This window comes from Lepisosteus oculatus, chromosome 16 (genome assembly GCF_040954835.1).
Source record: "Lepisosteus oculatus isolate fLepOcu1 chromosome 16, fLepOcu1.hap2, whole genome shotgun sequence".
In the NCBI taxonomy this organism is placed as follows: domain Eukaryota; kingdom Metazoa; phylum Chordata; class Actinopteri; order Semionotiformes; family Lepisosteidae; genus Lepisosteus; species Lepisosteus oculatus.
The window spans coordinates 3,011,624-3,030,055 of record NC_090711.1 but is presented as its reverse complement, the minus strand read 5'-3'; the positions used below and the strand labels follow the sequence as shown (position 1 = coordinate 3,030,055).

General features: G+C 44.5%; 2 protein-coding genes, 1 long non-coding RNA gene and 1 other non-coding gene across 6 annotated transcripts in view; 2 read left to right on the top strand and 2 right to left on the bottom strand.

Annotated features, from left to right (window-relative positions):
- gnas (GNAS complex locus) overlaps positions 1 to 5,073 on the bottom strand; it is a 65,634-nt gene extending 60,561 nt beyond the window's left edge. The window contains exon 1 of the mRNA XM_069179302.1: positions 4,155 to 5,073. Within this exon, the coding sequence (XP_069035403.1) occupies positions 4,155 to 4,416 (262 nt within the window). The 5' untranslated portion in view covers positions 4,417 to 5,073. The remainder of the gene's footprint in view (positions 1 to 4,154) is intronic.
- Positions 5,074 to 10,203: 5,130 nt separating this feature from the next.
- On the bottom strand, positions 10,204 to 17,035 carry LOC107079595 (uncharacterized). Of its 3 annotated transcripts, none has more exons than XR_001480544.2 (5): positions 16,731 to 17,035; positions 16,324 to 16,416; positions 14,895 to 15,085; positions 11,344 to 12,710; positions 10,204 to 10,481 (listed from the first exon to the last, which is right to left on the bottom strand). It is a non-coding gene; the product is annotated as an uncharacterized lncRNA (long non-coding RNA). The 3 variants fall into 3 exon arrangements; XR_011181740.1 differs by having other exon boundaries at positions 14,522 to 15,085; positions 16,885 to 17,035; XR_001480543.2 differs by having other exon boundaries at positions 16,885 to 17,035.
- The window catches only part of LOC102686783 (piezo-type mechanosensitive ion channel component 2), a 43,055-nt gene continuing 41,653 nt past the window's right edge, over positions 17,031 to 18,432 (top strand). Inside the window, exon 1 of the mRNA XM_069179500.1 lies at positions 17,031 to 17,072. The gene's annotated coding sequence lies outside the window, so the exon portion shown is untranslated. The remainder of the gene's footprint in view (positions 17,073 to 18,432) is intronic.
- On the top strand, positions 17,863 to 17,933 carry trnag-ccc (transfer RNA glycine (anticodon CCC)). Its single transcript has one exon. It is a non-coding gene; the product is annotated as a tRNA-Gly (tRNA).

Genomic DNA, 18,432 nt, shown 5'->3' with positions numbered 1-18,432 from the left:
CACAGCGGCGGTGATGAGAAGCTCTCACGACGCCATCGGACACAACGAGGCAGGCGGAAAACAACACGCATACTGTACGTGCATGAAGAATCAACGCAGTAAACGAAACGATCAAAAGCTTGGAGCATCCTAGCGAGGGGCGAGCAAGGGTTCGGAAGAGCTGACCGACTGGGGGACCACAGCCCTGGAGCGGCAGGGCAGAAATCACGGCCCTTCGGGGGCTGAAGCACAGCGACGCAGGAGACCACACTAAACCGGACCCTATCTACGGGGGGGGGGGGGCATCACCGTCGTCTCCCAGGAATCTTTATTTCAGCTTTCGCAAGCCTACAAGACTAGGAGTTACAAAACGGTGGTGGCACTGTTGGGGGGGGAGTTCTGCTTAGGTAAACCCATGCACACGTTCGGTTCTGTATTTATTGGGTTTTATTGTTTTTCTGGGGGGATCAGAACATTTTTGTGTGTTGTTTACCACGAAAGTCTGTCTCTGAAAAGGAACCGGGATGAGGTCCTCAGATCCGTCCGCTGCTAGCAGGCCAGCGCACTGGCAAGGCCGAACGACGCCTCTTGTTCATCACGCTCCTGCTGCTCTGATGTAAAGTCACAGATAGCACCATCGCATCGGTGGGATCTTCACCATCCCGCCCACAGCAGCACTGTCACGTTAGCCATGGTTACTCTGTTGATCGCTGGGGTCTCCTTAAGTGTTAAGTGGACAAGGAGAAACATCAGCGCTGCATCTTCTCCGATCTCCTCTTCAAGACCCACCTGTTCAGACTGCACCTTACGAACCCTAGTCCCTTCGAACCCAGGACATGGTTCCAGCCCAACGTGACCACCACTCACCCAAAAGGAGGCACATAATTGGCCTTGGGGGGGTTGGAGCTGGGATTGGACACCCAGTGACCCCTGTGAGCCCCAGAGCATCTCCAGGCGAGCGATGACATCATGGGCGTCACTGCGGAGCTTGCCACACGTCAGACGACGAGCGGCTCCACGTAATTATTATTAACAACAACAAGACAGGTAATAAATGCAGTGCGCTATAGGAATTATGAACACGTTCACCTCTGCAAATGAGACGAGGCCTTTCAGAGCATTGTGTTCTCGTTTGGCAGAAGTAGAGAAGTGAACCTGAAACTGTATGCAGTCCCTTCCCGGGTGAGCCTATTGAGTTTGAGCTGGTTTCCACAGCACTCTGTATTAAGAAACGCTTCGTATTCTGTGTCTTAAATATATTCTCACTGAGCTTTCACTTGTAACCCTGAGTCTTTCTCTCCCTTGCAAGTGCAAGAGAGCCCATTGGACCGACCCTGTCTATACAGCTGGGGATTTGGCTTACTTGGATCAGATCTCCTCTCGGTCTTTGTTTGTTCAAAACATCAGAGCTCTAGTTTTTGTACCGTTCCCTATACAACAATCCCCCGGGACCAGGTACAATTCTGGTTGCTCCTCTGGGAATTATTATTAGGAATTATTCAGTAACGGGGATAATTCAGATTCAATTATCCCCCTAGCTACTAAAAAAAGGAAAACCTTTTCCTCCAAAAATATCCGAAAGCTTGGAAGACAAGCAGGCTGTTAATGGGTGTTGCAGGCAGGGGCTGGGCAGCATTGCCCCCGGCTGGCATTCCCCGAGATCTGTCTGTGCTCATCTTTTAACAAGCGTCACTTCCCTCATGACTGTGTGTCTCGGTCACAGGGCCCACATAATGCCCCTCCTGCCTTTTAAATGTTGGACCTCAGCCTCTTTCTTGTGTAACTTGTAAGGGGGACAGCTCTTATAAACACGGAAGATAAAACCCTCCTTGTGTGTCGTTGCATCTCAAGGCCAGTTCTGGGATCCTCTCCATTAAAACGGCCTCTGTCCTGAGTTCAGCTCTCGCTCAGTTTTTTTTTTTTGGGTGCAAGGATCTCAAAGTAAACACTATAACATGAGATGATATAATAAGTCTCCAGTCACGGCAGCGAACGGAAAAAGAATGCTTTCACAGCGCTGTGAGGTCGGGCGGCTTTCAAAGAGGCTTGCCCTCGAAAAAGTGAGAAAGAAATCACTCCCCTTTGCAGGAATTTCATCTTCCATGAAATCCGGCAAGATACAGCGAGCGTCCGGAGGAGAAGCGAGGAGTCGGGGGTTGGAATGTCGCGAGCAGTGAAATGCAGAGAGAACTGCGGTGAATGCTGGCCCCACCGCCCCCGGAGGAAACTGGGGCAGAGCCTTCCAGGTCTCCTGGCCCAGAATCCAGCAGGTACTGGGCTGCTGGTATGAACAGTCACAACACCCGGGGGCCAGCGGCCGGGCGGGTGCACGCATTTCTAACTGCAAAGGACCTGGGGGAGGACGTCTGGGGCCCTTCTGAATCCAGGACGTTAGTGAGATCCCCCCCCCCAGCATCTTTCGAAAGAAAAGTAAATGAGGGAAAAGCCTTGTTCACCCCCCGCCTCCCATGGACCGCCAATTAAAATAAAGAAATAAAACTACCAGCGAGCTGCTCCTCGTTTGGGAGTAAAGCGCGACCTCTCTGCCCAGAGCCCATTCCCCCCTGACCCTACGACTTGGTAGTCTCAGAGGAGAGGTCTCTCTGTCTGATCACAGGTAGGGCTTGAGTGAGAGAGGGTGACCATTCTGCACAGGTGCAGTGGTGGGCATGAGGCAGAATTTCTCCACCCCCCCCCCCCCCAGAGACGTTCTCCTGACAACATTTCACACTGTGCTCAGGGCTTTCTCTGAACACCTCCTGGTGCAGTGTCCACACAGTGGCGAACACAGCTGTTCCAGATGTTTTTGCATTCAGTTCTGGGAGAACAGCCATGGAGTCTATACAGGCTCGATTTGAACCCGTGGAGTAAAGCCTGAGCACGCTCATGTGTGTTCAAAGTTGCTGCAGGGAGCCATACAAAGCAGGGTGAAAGCTCACCAACGCCAGCCCTGCTGCAAACCTTTTAATTTGATAATAAACGCCAGCTGAGGCTGCACTCCAGCCCACAGGGGTAAGAGGCTTTAAAACAGAAACGAGGAGGTGCTTGCTTACAAAAAGAGTTGCAGGAGTCTGGAACAAACTACCCAGGGAAACTGGGAAACTGACTCTCAAGATACAGGTGGTTGAGATCCATGATCTGAGATTCAAGCTAGATGGGTCAATGGGTGTGTTCTTAAAACAAATGTCAGCTAATTTAGTGTCAGGAAAGGAACAGAACCAGACTGGACCTTGCTCCTGTGCCCAGGCCCAGTCCCCAACCCCCTGTTCTCACCTCAAGCTGCACCACCTTGTGGTTGGCGATCAGAGCCGAAAAAATGGTTGCCCTATTCTGACCAAGGGCTCACACGGTAGGGACCTCAGGGTGACTGGAGGGTGCCAACCACTCCTAAGCGAAACCTCTCTCGAGGTGGGAGTCCTGCTCAAGCACAGAGAGCACTCAGCATCAGTAACCAACTCCGTTGGCACTCAAGGAGCTGGGGTTTGAACCAGCAAGGCCCACTTCTGTGACGCAGACCAGGTGGCACAGTGCTTTATGAACTTTCTGCAGACAGTGGTGGGACCATGTAGAAAAAGTTTGCCATGACTTTACATACAGGTATATAGATATAGCATTAACCATCGGCACCTCTCGAACTCTCCTCTGGCTTTAATAATCAGATGTTTACTGTCAAATAAAAAAACACACTCTTTTTTTACAGTACACCCAGGCGCTGTCAGTCGCGGGGGAGGCTGGCAGCAGCCACGCAGGACCTGCCCACACGCACAATGGCCAGGCACGTTTCGAACAGCAGGGAAACCACGACACGTCCACGACAGCCGAGAGGGGTCAGGCAGGGCGCTCGACACGGGTCCCACACCGCCGACTTCCAACGTACCGTCTCAGAAACCCAATCGGAGAGCCTCACGGTCACACAACTTAATCACATGAAAACGCTCTCATCCGCACAGATAATAATAATTTAAAAAAAAGCCCACCACTTCCTTCAACTCAGCATGTCAAAATGTTACACGCCCGATATACTACAATGTAACTCCCGAGGACCAGCACAAGCCACGCACCTCGACCCACAAGAGATCAAACTACGGCAGTTCATGCTCTCCCCAGCAAGCCAGCCTGACCTGCGCTTTTAAAGGGCAGCCACGGGCTTCCTGCTCGCCTTGCCGTGCACTTACCCAGGAGCAGCAGCCGGTGGGTCTGCTTGTACTCCCGCTTCTCCGCTTTCAGCGTCTTGTCGATGTTCCTGCTGCGCTTGTTTTCCGCCTTGATCCGAGCCTTCTCCTCCACCCGCCGCCGGTCCCGCAACTGCGAGTCGGTGGCGTGGTCCTGAAGTCCCGTTTCGCCGTCAGCCCCGGCGTTAACCCCCGCCCGCCCCGTGTAGGTTATAGCAGACTGGGGTCCTATTAACCGGGACCTCAAACTGTGACACATCCCCATAGCGTCAAAACAGCGGAGGGAGGAAAAAAAAAACGTTATTCCCGTATCTTCTTTCTTCTTATTTTTTTTCTTCAAATAATAAAAAATTGGTGGCAACGAGAATATTTTTATAAAAAAGGAGAAGAAAAGGAGGATATTTATTCCGCTTCCATAGGTGCACGCATCAGGAGATCACCATCATGCCCGAATAATAATAATAATAATCCAGTGCGCTCAGACTTGAAGGTACAGCACTATTTACCGTACAGCAGATAGCAGCTACTATCCGGTCTACCTACTGTAGGTCCGCTCAAGGTCTCTCTCTCTCCCCGCTGCTTTCTCTAGCTCATTTCTCTCTCTCCTCTGCCCGGCTCAACAACAGAAACAACAGGAACTCTCCACGTCTCCTCTTCTGTCTTCTTTTTTTACGCTTTTCCCCTTCTTCTTCGTCTTTTTCGCTGCCTCCTCCTCCTCCCCTCTCTCTCCGGGTTCAAATTTTTATAAGCAACCAGGGGAAAACGAGAGACACACACACAAGCACGCTTCGGGACCACGTGATCAGGAAATGTTAACCATATTTATTACCGCAATTTTTCGGAGATCCGAATCTGGTCTTTTTATCGCTGTTCGATTTCTTTGTTTTGTTATTATTTTATATTTTACATTAGTGCTCAGCTGTTGCAGCCTCCCGTCTAAAATGAGCACAGGAACGCGCCTGTCAATCTGTGCGTGGACCTATTTCTGGGTTCGGCCTAAGAACTAGGCTGGGTTTGTATCCTTGTCAGACACATGACATTTCATTGCATGTCACCAACGACATTAATAGGCTGCATACCGTGTGTTTGTGATAAATGGGGGAAATGTATTTAATATTTTCTTGGTTTTTTTTTCCCCAGAACATTTCTGGTAATTTTCAGAAGGTTTGACAAACACAAATAACAGTAATCATATTATATAAATATATTTCATTAACTTTGCGTAATTACATGATTTTGCAGGTCATAAAAGGCGTTTTGATATAGATCAATATATCTATAAATCTATAAAAAACTGAAAATTAGCAACTCAGGGGGACACATCTCCAGTCCTGGAGGGTTCCGGTTTTCTTTCCACCTTGCCAACGAGCAAGTGCAAGTCAGTCATGGTGCAGAAATAAGGACCTTATTAAACAGACACGAGAGCAACTGCCAGGGACCATCCACAAACCACAACACCTTTACCTCTCCCCCGGTGAAGCAGGTACAGTAGGTGTGATCAGCTGAGCAGGTGATTTGTCCATTTAAGTAATTAAGAAATAATTTTGGACCAAACTGTGAGCACCTTCCAGAACCAGAGAGCTCTTCATTTAAACAGATTGCTTGCAAAACGGATCAATAATTTACGGGGGCTTCCGTTCTTCAGATGCAGGTGACTGATAAGACCAATTGGATCTGGGGGCTCTAGGAGCAGGGTCGGAGATCCCCGATCTAAGGCCTGGTGCAGATGATTCTGCAGAAGACTGTAAGATGTCCTAAAGGGGTCAGAGTTGGTCCATCTGTTATCAGAAAAACCATGTATTCCTCTGAAGGGCTACAGAAACTCAGCTTCTTCTGAAAGCACAGGGCACAGGGAGGGGCTACATCCTGGACAGAACACAAATCCACTGCAGGGCACTACAGTCACCAGTTAACCCAGCAAGCATCTTTACTCACAAAGTGGAACAGCCGAGGGAACATGCAAACTCCACACAGATGGTTCCACTGGATAGAAATCAACTCGGGACCCAAAAGCTCTGACGCAACAGTGCTAACCGTCACACTACCATTCCTGCCTGCTGTAAGAGTCATGTGGAAACATCGAATGATTCCTCTAATGGGAGGGGAGTGGTGTGTTTATGTGTGGGAACGTGCCAGGGTTCGGGAGCTGCTTCCTTCTGTGTCGCAGGGTTTCTTTGCTTATGGCGGAGTGGCAGGCCGGCCGCCGCCACGCCCTCGTCAGCAGGTGATCGGCTGAAGTGTGGGGTTCCCAGTGACGGGGGGCGCCTGATCGCACAGCGCAGACAGGCAGGCACATTCTAGGAAACTGAAGCTGTGAGGTTCTTCGAAAGAGTCAGTGGATTTCACAGTGATTTTGGCATCATCGCAAAAAAATCCTTATTTCTGGGAATAACTCTGGGGCAAAAAAACATGACACGCCAAAAACAAAAAAAAGAAACAACAGAAACAGTTGGCACAGGGTATTGAGATGTCTAGGGAATAATTATATGCTTTCTATACATAGAAACTGTGCATGGACTGGATGACATATACACATGTAACCCCTAAATAACAGAAAAACCCAAAATATGAATATATATATGAATTAGTGCAGGGAAAACTGTGCACTTTGATTTTACTGCTGTTTTGTGCAGGTATAACATAAAAACTATTATATCATTATGAATCTGTACCTTTTATTATTATTTATTATTCTGCCATACTAAAGTTTATGTACTTAAAACTGGGCTCGCACAATTCTGATATTAGAGGAATTTTAGTTTATCTCAAGGTGTAACAGTGACAACTGTGTCAGTCTGAACCAAGCTGGACCGAGAGACAGCAGGACAGGAAGTTCCACTCCTGGTCTGACAGGAAGTGTGTCATCAGCAGGTCAGCTGCTGTCTGCTGGGAGGAACAGAGGCAGGAGCCAGCCGAGTAGTTCACACACACAGTCAATGCCTCTTTGTATACACACAGTACATACCACACACTGTAAAGATAATTTAAAAACACTTGTCATTTAATATGTATTATGTAAACATTTTATAACTATGTAATATATTTTACAGAGGCTTTACAATTACTTGCTTTAAGTCTAGTTTATCATTAGACAATCACATGCACATACTGTATGCACTTATGTAACTCCCACACATTACAAACCCGAATGATATTGTAGCCCAGCACAATAGTAACATCTGTCTAACCTTTCTGGGTTTGAGAATTGAGCCAGGTTAACTCAGTGTTCAAAAGCCAAGCAAGACTGTGGGTGCCCAGGTTGCACACTTCTAGAGGACACTGCGTTAACAGTACAGATAAACTATAGTGCACTCCAGGAACCTCACAATGGAACATTTAAAAATATGACAATAGAACTGTTTCATTTTGTGGTGATTAATAAATAATGATTGTGGTACGGCAAAACATAATTTCCATAACATACCTTGTGCTACTATTCAAAATTAATGGGAATCAAATAATATTTACTGCATCATGAATTACGTCACGTCTCATGGTGTATTTCTTGTGGGTGGTGGAGACAGCTGAACCAGAAGATCGGATTGGCAATGCTTTTTTTTTTCATCATTGCCTTAATACATCTTACAATGGCTGAGTTCATTTTTACTGTCTATTACAAGACTGGTGTGTCTTTTCACAACAGTAACACGGAATAACAGTGTTTTATAACGGTATTTCATGTTTTTAAATGAGCAGTTGTAGACAACAGTGTAATGGAACAGCAAAAGAGCCTCACCCTGCATTCTTTCCGTTTATACTCGTCATTCCACTCCCATTGCGACACTGTTTTGTATAAATACTTGGTGTCAATCAACGCGTTATCTTACCACTCGATGTGCCTGAAGGTAAAGAAATTCCCACTGTCCCCATTATGCCCACTAGATGGCGGTGTAACAGTATTAGACTGCACTTTACAGCCCAAGATCAGTCGCTGTTCTTAGTACAGAGGCTGGCTTGCTTTAACGGAATAACTTTCACCGCTGTGAAAAACTAACCTCAGAAATCACATTTCATTATATCTTTATTTATATATATGCACACATTAATCTTCCACATGTAGACTGGGGTGATACACAGTGTTAATCACTAAATAATATTTCTCCTTCACAAGAAGACCCCGTTATTTGTGTAGCAATAGCAAATATGAATCAGTGCATGTACTTATAAGTGCTGCTTTCACATTATTTCATTTTAAATTGGTTCATAGACCGTTTGCTAGTTTGTATACATTCACCGCCAGGACAGGCTGAAATTCCCCTGGGCATTCAACCAAGCCTTCGTAAAGCAAAATGACTTTAAAAAACATTCCTGCAAGGCTGGTTTCTTTCTTTAAGTGTTAAGAGTAATAAGAAAAGTCTCCTCCCATCCACCTGTAGACAAATACAGGGAGTATGCATGTATCAGACACAAAACTGTTTGCTATGATTAGAAATAAATAAAAAAACATTTGAGTGCAGTCCTTTGCCAGAGTTAAGAATTGAAGGGAATTGTAAGACATACAGTATCTGTATTGCACCACGATTTTAGTAGTTCCTGTTCCATAAACCCAGCAGACAGTACCAGTGCCGAAACTTATTGTTCTAAATAATCCGTTTCTAAAAGCCTGTCTGTCTCAGCATGTCTGGATACAAACGACAAAGTGATCATCTTAAACACAAATGGTCTGTCTGGCAGGACCCCACACCTGTCAAAGGGCAATTCTAATGTTTCCTCCACCTCAAGACATAGCCTATACACAGCATGGCGCTTGGTGCTGATTTATTTAGGTAGCTAGTCCAGTGAAATTAAGCGCTAAATAGACACTCATGCTGCACAGCAATAAGCATGATACTGCTATGTATTGGAACACCCTCAGGTGCTGTGTGTTGTACAGAGTCGTGCCATGTTAAAATGAGTGTCCAGGGTTAAAACAAGGCTTCTGAAAAGCAGGGATATAAACCAGATCATGCCCTTGTTTTTTAGCGGATGGTGGTCTGAGGGGCTCATTTTGAAAAGGCACCAATCCGCGATCCTGAAGTCATTACTGCTCAGTGCATAAGAACGTAAAGTCTGTGATGAGAGTAGGCCGGTAAGCTCGTCTAGTTTGATCCAGGTTCTTGAAAGAAGCAATTGTAAGGGTTTCAGTGACATGGCCGAAGCAGTTTCCCACAACTGTTTGTGTAATGAAGTACCTTATGTTCCCAGTTTTAAAAGCACTTCCCCTTCAAGTACACTTGTGTCCCCTGACTCGTGTTTCTCTATTCATTCTTAAGAAGCCCACTGGGTTGACTTGGTCAATGCCTAGTCCACAGCCACAGACCTTTCTGTCCTCACTTGCTTTGGAAATAAAAGAGATGTAAGCAGAAAAAAGCATTTTTTTTAAATAGGTAAAGGTTTATTCCATGCTGAAAAGAAAATAGACACAACGTTTCGGCTGTGAGCCTTCTTCAGGTGCGTCTCTTTTCTGTTCCTTTCAGCATGGAATAAACCTTTACCTCTTCCCCTGCAGCCTGCGCATGCTGATGCAGCTCCCTACTTGAACATCTTCGGCACATTTTTAAAGTACAATATGAAGATATTCCAAACAGATCCTGGTCTGTAATTCCTAAAACAACTGTGCAATAAATGGATCACAGGAGAATGTGGCTTTAAGCAACTGGCTGCTTTCCTACCCCACGGTATTCAAAAGTTCAAAGCTGTTTCCATATAAGGCCAGGAGCCCAAGCATAGTTTTGAGATTTCATTGCGAGGACTGTTAGCATTACCAACACCTTTTGTAAATGTACAGCGCGATAACTACAGAGGACAAACTGGAGGTGATTTTATCTTTCTTTTTTTCACAATGCACACTTTGAACACCTCACCCATGATTGCGAAGGTATTTTTTTTTTACCAATAGGCCATAAATTCAAAAAACAAGTAGGCAGGACAGGTAGGACTGTGAGATAGAGCCTGCTGCCTGTACATTAAATCTGTTGCCTAATGCATGTCAAGGTTGGAATTTACAACGGAACTGCCCAGTTCATATCCCTTTATAAAAACTGTCAACCATGAAGCGAACACACAAATTAAGTAATTTTATATATAATGTATTTATATATTTTCTTTGTTTGTACTGCCTTGTTTTCTTTACAATTGAAACTTTGATGACATACGCTGCTATTCTGAGAAGCAGGAGATGGTTTGATACAAGGGTTACAGGGCAGGTGCACTTGACACTCACCTTGATATACTGCTGCAGTGCATTTGGGGTCTGGGAGGGTGAGGGGAATAGTGTTGGAGAAGGACTTGTTTCAAGCTGTCACTGCCCGGGTGGGGACTGCAGTAGGAAACGTCTGTGTGTCTCCTCTTCTGTCAGAGAAGAGATGGAAGAGTGTCATGAGGAAGGACTCCTCTGATTCTCGTCCTAGACCCTCAGCTCCTGTGATGAGACTGGGACGCTGGAAGGCTTCAAAGAGCCCATTGTCGAGACAGCAGATGCTTGTGGAAGTCATACGTCTCCGAGACAGAGATTTGAAAGTTCATGCTTGCCCCTTTTTCTTCTAAAAATATACTCCTTACGCAAATCCCCCCTTCTTTATTTAATATAATGATGGAACGTTTGAAACTGTTTAGGAATGTTATGTAAAAAAACAAAAACAATATACAAAACAAATGAAAAAAGGAAAACAGACAGCTCTTTGTGAGAGTGCAGCACATACAGTCGTACGATATGTAGATGATGCATTTGGCATTACTACCACGGCTTCCAGAATTTTAGATGCTTCACCATGATTTCACTGTGCTTTAATACACTTTCCTCAGCTTTTAGAACAGTATTAGAATGTAATAATTGCACTCGGAGCAGCACCAAACGTGACTGCAGGCCAGCACCCTTGTCTGCCCAGAAGCTGTCTTCGGGTTTTTATAAGAAGGTGCTGTTCGGACAAACCCTCCTGCATGATGCACTGTGCTAACGCTGAGCACTGTGTGAGACAGGGAAACAAAAGCAGCTGCTGGCACCTGGAGCCAAGTGACTCCACGCCAGCCTTGTACAGTAAACTCTTAACGTTAGTTTGGGAAAAGAGATTGGATCGAACGCACAAGCTTCAACATTTTCATTTTCTATGCACGTTGTCGTAAAGCGAATCCCCAGGACTGCACTTACTGTAGTTCTTGTAATTAACCGCGTGCAAGCGGCTGTTTATTTCTGTCCGGCGGAAATCGGACTCACCCCACGCCAGCTCCGCGCGCTCTGGTGCTCGATGGCTCCGTCGGTATCTCAAATCTTGCTTTACTGCAAAGCCTCTGTCAACAAATTAAGGAGCACAGAGGTAATGCGAGGAGCTGCAGAGAGGTGATGAAATTACCCTGTGCATTACACTGATTGTCTTTACAGACAGGAGAGGCTTTGGGGCTAATGATCACAGTCTAGGCTTGACTGCTTAGGAATCTCAGATTTCCATCCAATAAAGATGTCGTTTGATGTCTGGCAAGTAAAATGTAACCTGGGGCTGTACCGGGACCTTCATAATGTTATGCATTCACTGGACATGATATTGGAAGCCAATACTGGAACCTGTCCCATCAGCTTTCAATAGGACAGAGAATTGTTCAGGCCAATAATGGTGATGGGCTGCTTTCTATTGCTCAAGCCACCCTTACATTGCTTGCCAGTAAGAGAGACCATTTGTACAGTATGGGTGTTATTATTTTGTCCTGTGAGTTGGTTAAATGCTGTATCACACTTTCTCCTGTTGGCATCTCCTGTCTTCTAGACCATCAGTTTTTCAGAATCACAAAATTTAAAAAACTTTCACTTCAAAATAAAAATGTGAAAAAAATAAACCGTTTCAAAACCCTCGTTTGGTTCTGGAGCCGAGCTGAAATAGCAGTGGGCGTTGACTGCTGTGGATCAGTAGTGTTCATTTTTCTTTCCAAACACTCTTCTGTGCCTGTGCAAAAAGCAAGGGCTAGCAAGTGAAGTGGCAGTCAGTGCCGCTGTATCAGTGATCAGCATCCTGGGCTTGATTTGCTTTGTCTCTCTGTGTTCATGCGGATTGTCTCCGCTTTCCTCCCATTTCCAAAAAGCACTAGCTAGGTGTGATTGGCTACTCTCAACTGTCCCTTTCCTCTGTGCCTTTCATCCCATCCAGAGGCAGAAGGGTCCTGTGCTCACAGTCCCATCCTGATCCCTATGTTTCTAGGCTAGACTCCGGTTTGTCTCTACTTTTTTTAGTGTAAGCAGCTTTCTGCTAAAGGGAGGAGGGGACTATGGCATGGATTAAATCAACACTTTAACCAGTCCTCTGTGCAGTATAAGAAGCCACTGGTAGTTTTTAAACTTGTTGCTGACAGGTGGGTCAAAGACAGTACTTAATGTGGGCTAAGGGTTGCCACCTGACCCCTGGCTTGTCATTTATCGGGTGCCAATACATTCAGTTTGCAATTTATTTTGATAATTAACAGCAATGTTATATAAAAATCTAGATGTAATTTAATTTTCATGGATTCGCCCAAGAATTGCTGATCTCCGGGTCACTTGCTTTGGCTGGCAGCAGGAAAAGAGACTAAAGTCTGTTTGGAGCGACTTATCACCACCTGAAAGGGGACAAAGACAAAATGCATGAAAATATGGGTAACTGAAAAACAAATAAAACCAACATTCATTATTTAAGAATTATTCCAAAAACCTCACAAAGTACTTGGACATTTTATTTTTTGGCAGCCACCTGGAGATAATGGCACCAGTAGCTCAGGTCATCATAAATTATGTGTCTTTAGTCTTTAAATACAGAGGCATGAGCTCAGAATTGCACATTCTAATAAATGAAAAGGGAGTTTTACAATTAACTGAAAAAAGGAGTGAAAAAACTGATTTGAGTGTGCAATCATCTCCTTTTCTTCCATTTGTAACGTGATGATTCAGGCAGACTAGAAAAAGAATAATGTCAAAGGGATGATTTTCTCCCATTTAGTTTGGGGGACAGTTGAAAAAATGTTTACTGTTTCAAACAGTTTTGAATCACTGGGCTCGGTGATAAAATGTGTTCTAGTCTGCTGTGCTGTTACCTATGGGTCTACATTGTATGTGTCCATCGGCAATATATATACCGCACTGCAGTTTAAACGCAAAGATACAGCTCCCCATGCCACCACCCCCCTCTCTTCCTCCCTAGTCTGGCCAGTTGGCAGACAGAGGCCGGTAATGCTGTGGACATTAAAACTTTAATGCATGAACAAAATATTCATTATCCCGCAGATGGGCTGCAGGGCTCAGGGGAACCAGTGCCCTGCCCTCAAGATGCTGATCTGGTGTTTTCCCAGGATTCAGTTTCAATCAGTGTTGTCCCTCTGGGGTCCCTGGTTAATCGTCAAAAAGCACACATGATCCCAGCCTTCCCATAATAGATATCTTGGATTTTACGCTGATCTGATAAACAAACTCTCCTGGTATGCTTTACAAACCGCCACAGCAGCACAAACAGGCCGTAATACAACAGCGGGCATAAAACACACAACACAGCGAGATGCGGCACTGCCCCACAGGAGCATCAAGAGACAAGAATAAAATCCTGTTTCAGCCAGAGCAGTGTTTCTCACTCTGCTCATTTCAAGATGAATGGTCTACACTACAAAAAAGTGTCAATTCTGAACTGCAATTTGAATTTTTATTATTCGTTCAATTTAAAGAAATCCTAAAAAATCCTATAAAAGGTGAATTTCTTATAATTACAGGCAGTATTGCTGAACAATCATTCTGAGCAGGGAGCAAAGTTCATGGAGCGATTTTAATGAATTACTTAATTGAGTCCTGATTACTCATTAGAGTGAGACACGCTGAAAGGAGCATGCATTGAACTGAATTAGAAGACATCAGCCAGAACTGAAAGCATGAAGTATGAACTTCATGCTTCAACTAAAGAAGTTGACAAGCAAGACTTGGTCAAACAGGGGTGCCATTTAAAACTCAACATAGAGACCAAAACACTGGGTTCACCAGTGGGAGCCAAGAAGGGGCAGATAAAAGGACTGAAAATGGGAGGGACTGCTCTGCACTCTGGGTTCTGAGCTGAAGTTGACTCTCTTGAGATCTTCAAGACACATTGGGGCAATATTCTGGGGTAGATCATCCACTATCAAACAAAAGGAGCAACTTGATTTATAGCCCTTCTCAGGCTCCTCTGTGCTGTAACCAGACATGCAGCAGCAATGTGGTCAGTTTAGAATCTGCCTGGCTTTCACCTTAAACAGCAGTTTTAACTGCCTTGTCATTGAAATATTAGATGCCTGCTCAGCAGTCAAGGTCTAATCAATTCATATCTGCTTCAGAGAGTAATTGAGTGCTTTTTGTTCTCTGGGGCTGAAGGTTTCACCTCAGAGGTTCAGCCTGTTCCCGAACAGTCACTCACCTCCCATCCATCCATTTTCTAACCGCTTCTTCCAATCAGGGTCTTGGGGGAACAGGAGACTGTCCACGCTAGTCATGGCGCCAGTGGGGTACACCCTAGATCGGACACCAGTGCATGCAGGGCACACACAGACACAAACACACTCGCACCTTGGGCCGATTTTCCCAGAAGCCAGCAAGGTAAGAAAACAGGAGCACCTGGAGGAAGCCCACATGAACAAAGGGAGAACATAAAAACTTCATCTCAACAGTACCCCTGGTCTGGAACTGAACCCAGGGCTCCAGTGGTGTAAGGTAACAATGCTAACCACAGAGCCACCATGCCACCCTCAATTAAGCTGTCACATATCAGGAATGGGAAATGTGAACATTGCCTGTTTAGAGAGCTTTCATAACCCAGTTGGGCAGTGCGCCTCAGTCTCAGAGGAGAGGTCTCTCAGAGGCTGTGTGTTGCTGTGGTCACAGCAGGCCTGATGGAGTCTGGGGTGCCGTCTCCATCCATCTCCATCCATTTTCATGCTCCTCTGTTCCTTTCTTGCTGCTCCGGGAGCTGTGTGTTCGGCACCTGACAGAGACAGAATGACCACAGATTCACCCAAGAGAAACAGACTGGAGTCGTGTCAAACAGCACTTTGATCCATTCCAAGTTTTATGAGATACAGGCTCTTCTTATTTAAAAATGTATTAAGTTCCATGTCATGCTTATAAATTTCTCAGCTAAGCCAAATGGTAGTGATAAAAGTAAAGTGTATTATGGGTTGTTTCAGTGCATTGTGGATGTTTTAGCACCTTAATAAAGTAATGTAGACAATGTTATCTTTATGGGATGTTTACAATGCAAAGAGCCTTTAAAGCAACTTGTGTTAAATTTTAAACCTCGAACTGTGTGAAACTTATCCATAAAGTTTCCAATTAAAATTCTCATCAGCATTTATTCAGCAAAGCGCACATGGTGCAAAGGGAATATCCTTCCCCTGTATACTTCGTGCCACTCAGTTTTGTGTTTTCTAGTATCTGTTTTTTTGGAGGAGATACAGACAGATAGCACCCACAACACTCACAGCTGTTCATAAATCTTAGGCATGTAGAAAAATGTATAAGAAATAAAAAATACTGAGGATGGGAGAGAACTGGAAAATGACAGCACGATCTTTGTCTGCTGTGAGAATACGTTTCTGATGATAGAGGATGTCTGTTCAACTCCCAGTCACAACTTCATTAAACTCTTCTTGAAAGAACATGAGCATGGACTCCACACACCTACACCTTTCTGATTAAAGAGCTACTCCCTGTACTCGGTCCAATTAGTTTCCTCTCACTTTCATAAAAGCATATGTTTGTATGAATGTCTCAAATTAATTTTCTTCCTTTTTTTAATCTACAGAGCTCTTTGTGATTTTTTTTTCCTTGAAAGGTGCAGCTTTATAAAATAATGTGTTTGATGTGATTCCAAGAGTGGCAGGTTGGCTCAGGAAAACACTGGCAATACAGCTGGCCTGCTACTAGAGGCCAATAAGAATCCCTAATGCTTGTAAATAGGTGCGCTAAAGGCAAAGTAGGTAATGACTGGTAAGACTTTGTGTCACATTAGCACATGGGGGTTCTTACTGTAAGTCTGGGATATGAAGGGCTTCAGGGTGGTAGATGGTGTTTGGAATTGGTAGATTTTGCCACAGTAAAGACCCTTTTCACTGTACATCTCCGTATCATCATGTGTTTTAATGTGCCAAGGCCCTGTGAGCCATCACGAAGGGATAGTCACGCTCAAAAAACATTAATGGACATAATTTACAGTATACTCACCCGCAGAGCTCTGGAAGCTCTTCCTATAGTCAAGTCAGGTTCAAAGGTGCCAACCTCAGGCAGTTGTGTGGATGAGTAGTTTGCATTATAGTCCTATAAACGAAACGTTGTGGGTTCAACTCATGGGTAGGTCATGACAACACATTTTCAATGAAATACTCACTTGTACAAATGGGCACAAACATAAATGAGGGTGGATGACATAGTCAAATAAATCAGCAATAACTATCTTGTGGAATATCGATTGCATTTTAGGATTAAAAGCCCTATACAGTTTGATCGATTCATATAAAAGAAATGTACAGGTTGTATACATGATATGTCTTACGAAATACGAATTACGAACATAATTTAATTATTAATTTGAAAATTACATCACGCCAAATTAACATTAATATTATAATTACATTATTTGCCTCAGCGACCGGAGTGCGGTGCTGTACTTGAGTTTGTTCTCAGATTTCGCCTTAGCTGTTGTTATATCCAAGAAATGGTGGTTGTTGTTTTTTTTTTCAAACAAAGACACCCAGGACATTTGAACTTCACATGTGCTGTGCTCACTTGTTCCAGAGAGCGGTCGCTTAAATCCGATGGCTTCGCGGACTGTTTTTATTTTATTTCTTTATTTTTCAGCCGGATACAGTCACGACTGATCCCAGAAAGGCGCCAAATTCCCGAAGAGACGTCTTCGCCCTCTCGCGCAGTGTCCGTTGGTCACCTCGAGGAGCCCACGCGGTACATTAAATCAGGTTTGAATTTGGAGAGCGGTTAACCGGTACACCCACCCGAGAGAAGCGAAGACGTTTGTTTTATTACTAAAATAAAAACTATACTGTTTTTTTTAATAAAAAATAGGATTACGGTAAACTAACTTATCTTTCGTGTCTATAAATTCCAAACACACTTCGTTTCCATATCGAAGAAATTCCACATTAAACGATTTTCTGATATGCAATCAATAGCTCTACACAACACACAACTCCGCCTGATATAGGAAATGACAACCATTTGATATGTAAACAACTTCTATTACAAAGCTTTACCTGCCTGTTCTGTAGCTATTACACGCAATTCTCTAGTCACGCCATTATTCGATATTTTTTTGGGGGAATTTTATAGTGTCAGGAGAGCTTCAGAAAGCACGTTAATGTGCAGGACACAGGGGTGTTGTATTTCGTGAAGAAACGTAGATAACCGTACGTCAATCAAGTAATCAACGTTTTACGAAGCTTAAGCAACCACGAAGCGAACAGGCAGTTTTAATTTGAAAAAAAAAACAACGTATTTTAAAAAGCAGGGTACGGAGAGTAGAGGTTGGGAGTCCAGCCATGAGCAGCCCGTGAAAATTCAGTCCACAGCTAAGCTGTTTTATTAAGAAAAGTAGACACGGACACCGGCATGTCTTTAAATAAGAGCCGGTTCGCCGGTTCGAGCTGGTCGGGGTTCGCCTCCTTCGCGGCCTGCAGGCGGGTGGTTCGGTGAACCAGTGAACCGGTGAACCAGCGCTCAGGCGCCGTGTCGTCACGGTAATATGCGGCCGCGCCAGTGGTGTAGTGGTATCATGCAAGATTCCCATTCTTGCGACCCGGGTTCGATTCCCGGCTGGCGCAGAAGGGCGTTCCTGCTCCCTCCTCTTCTTCCTTTTTTTTTTTTGGACATAATCTAAAATTTTCTAGAATTTAAATCAAGGGATTGTTGCGGTAAAAGTTCATAAGCCAGGATCAGGAATCATGTTAAATACGGGTCACGATCTTGGTAGCCCCAAGAGAAGAGAAACCAGATGCGTTCTGGGGATTATTTGTCATGCCGTTTTCTGTCGGTGTTAACGTGATCTTTTATGTCTTCGTTTATGTCATTTGTCATAAACTTGTGAGCAAAACACGGAAGTTAGCATTTCATTGTACTCGGCTACATATGGCAATAAACTTGAAGTAAATGTCCTACACTGACACTCTAAAGGAACTGATATTTTTAATTTTGAACACAGTAGATAAGGAGGGGAAACGGTTACGTTGTTGAAGCCAATAGCTTTCTTTCAAGAAACAGAAAACGATCAAATAACTATTGATTACCAAAACAAGCAAGATGGGTCAAATGCCCTCTTGTTCT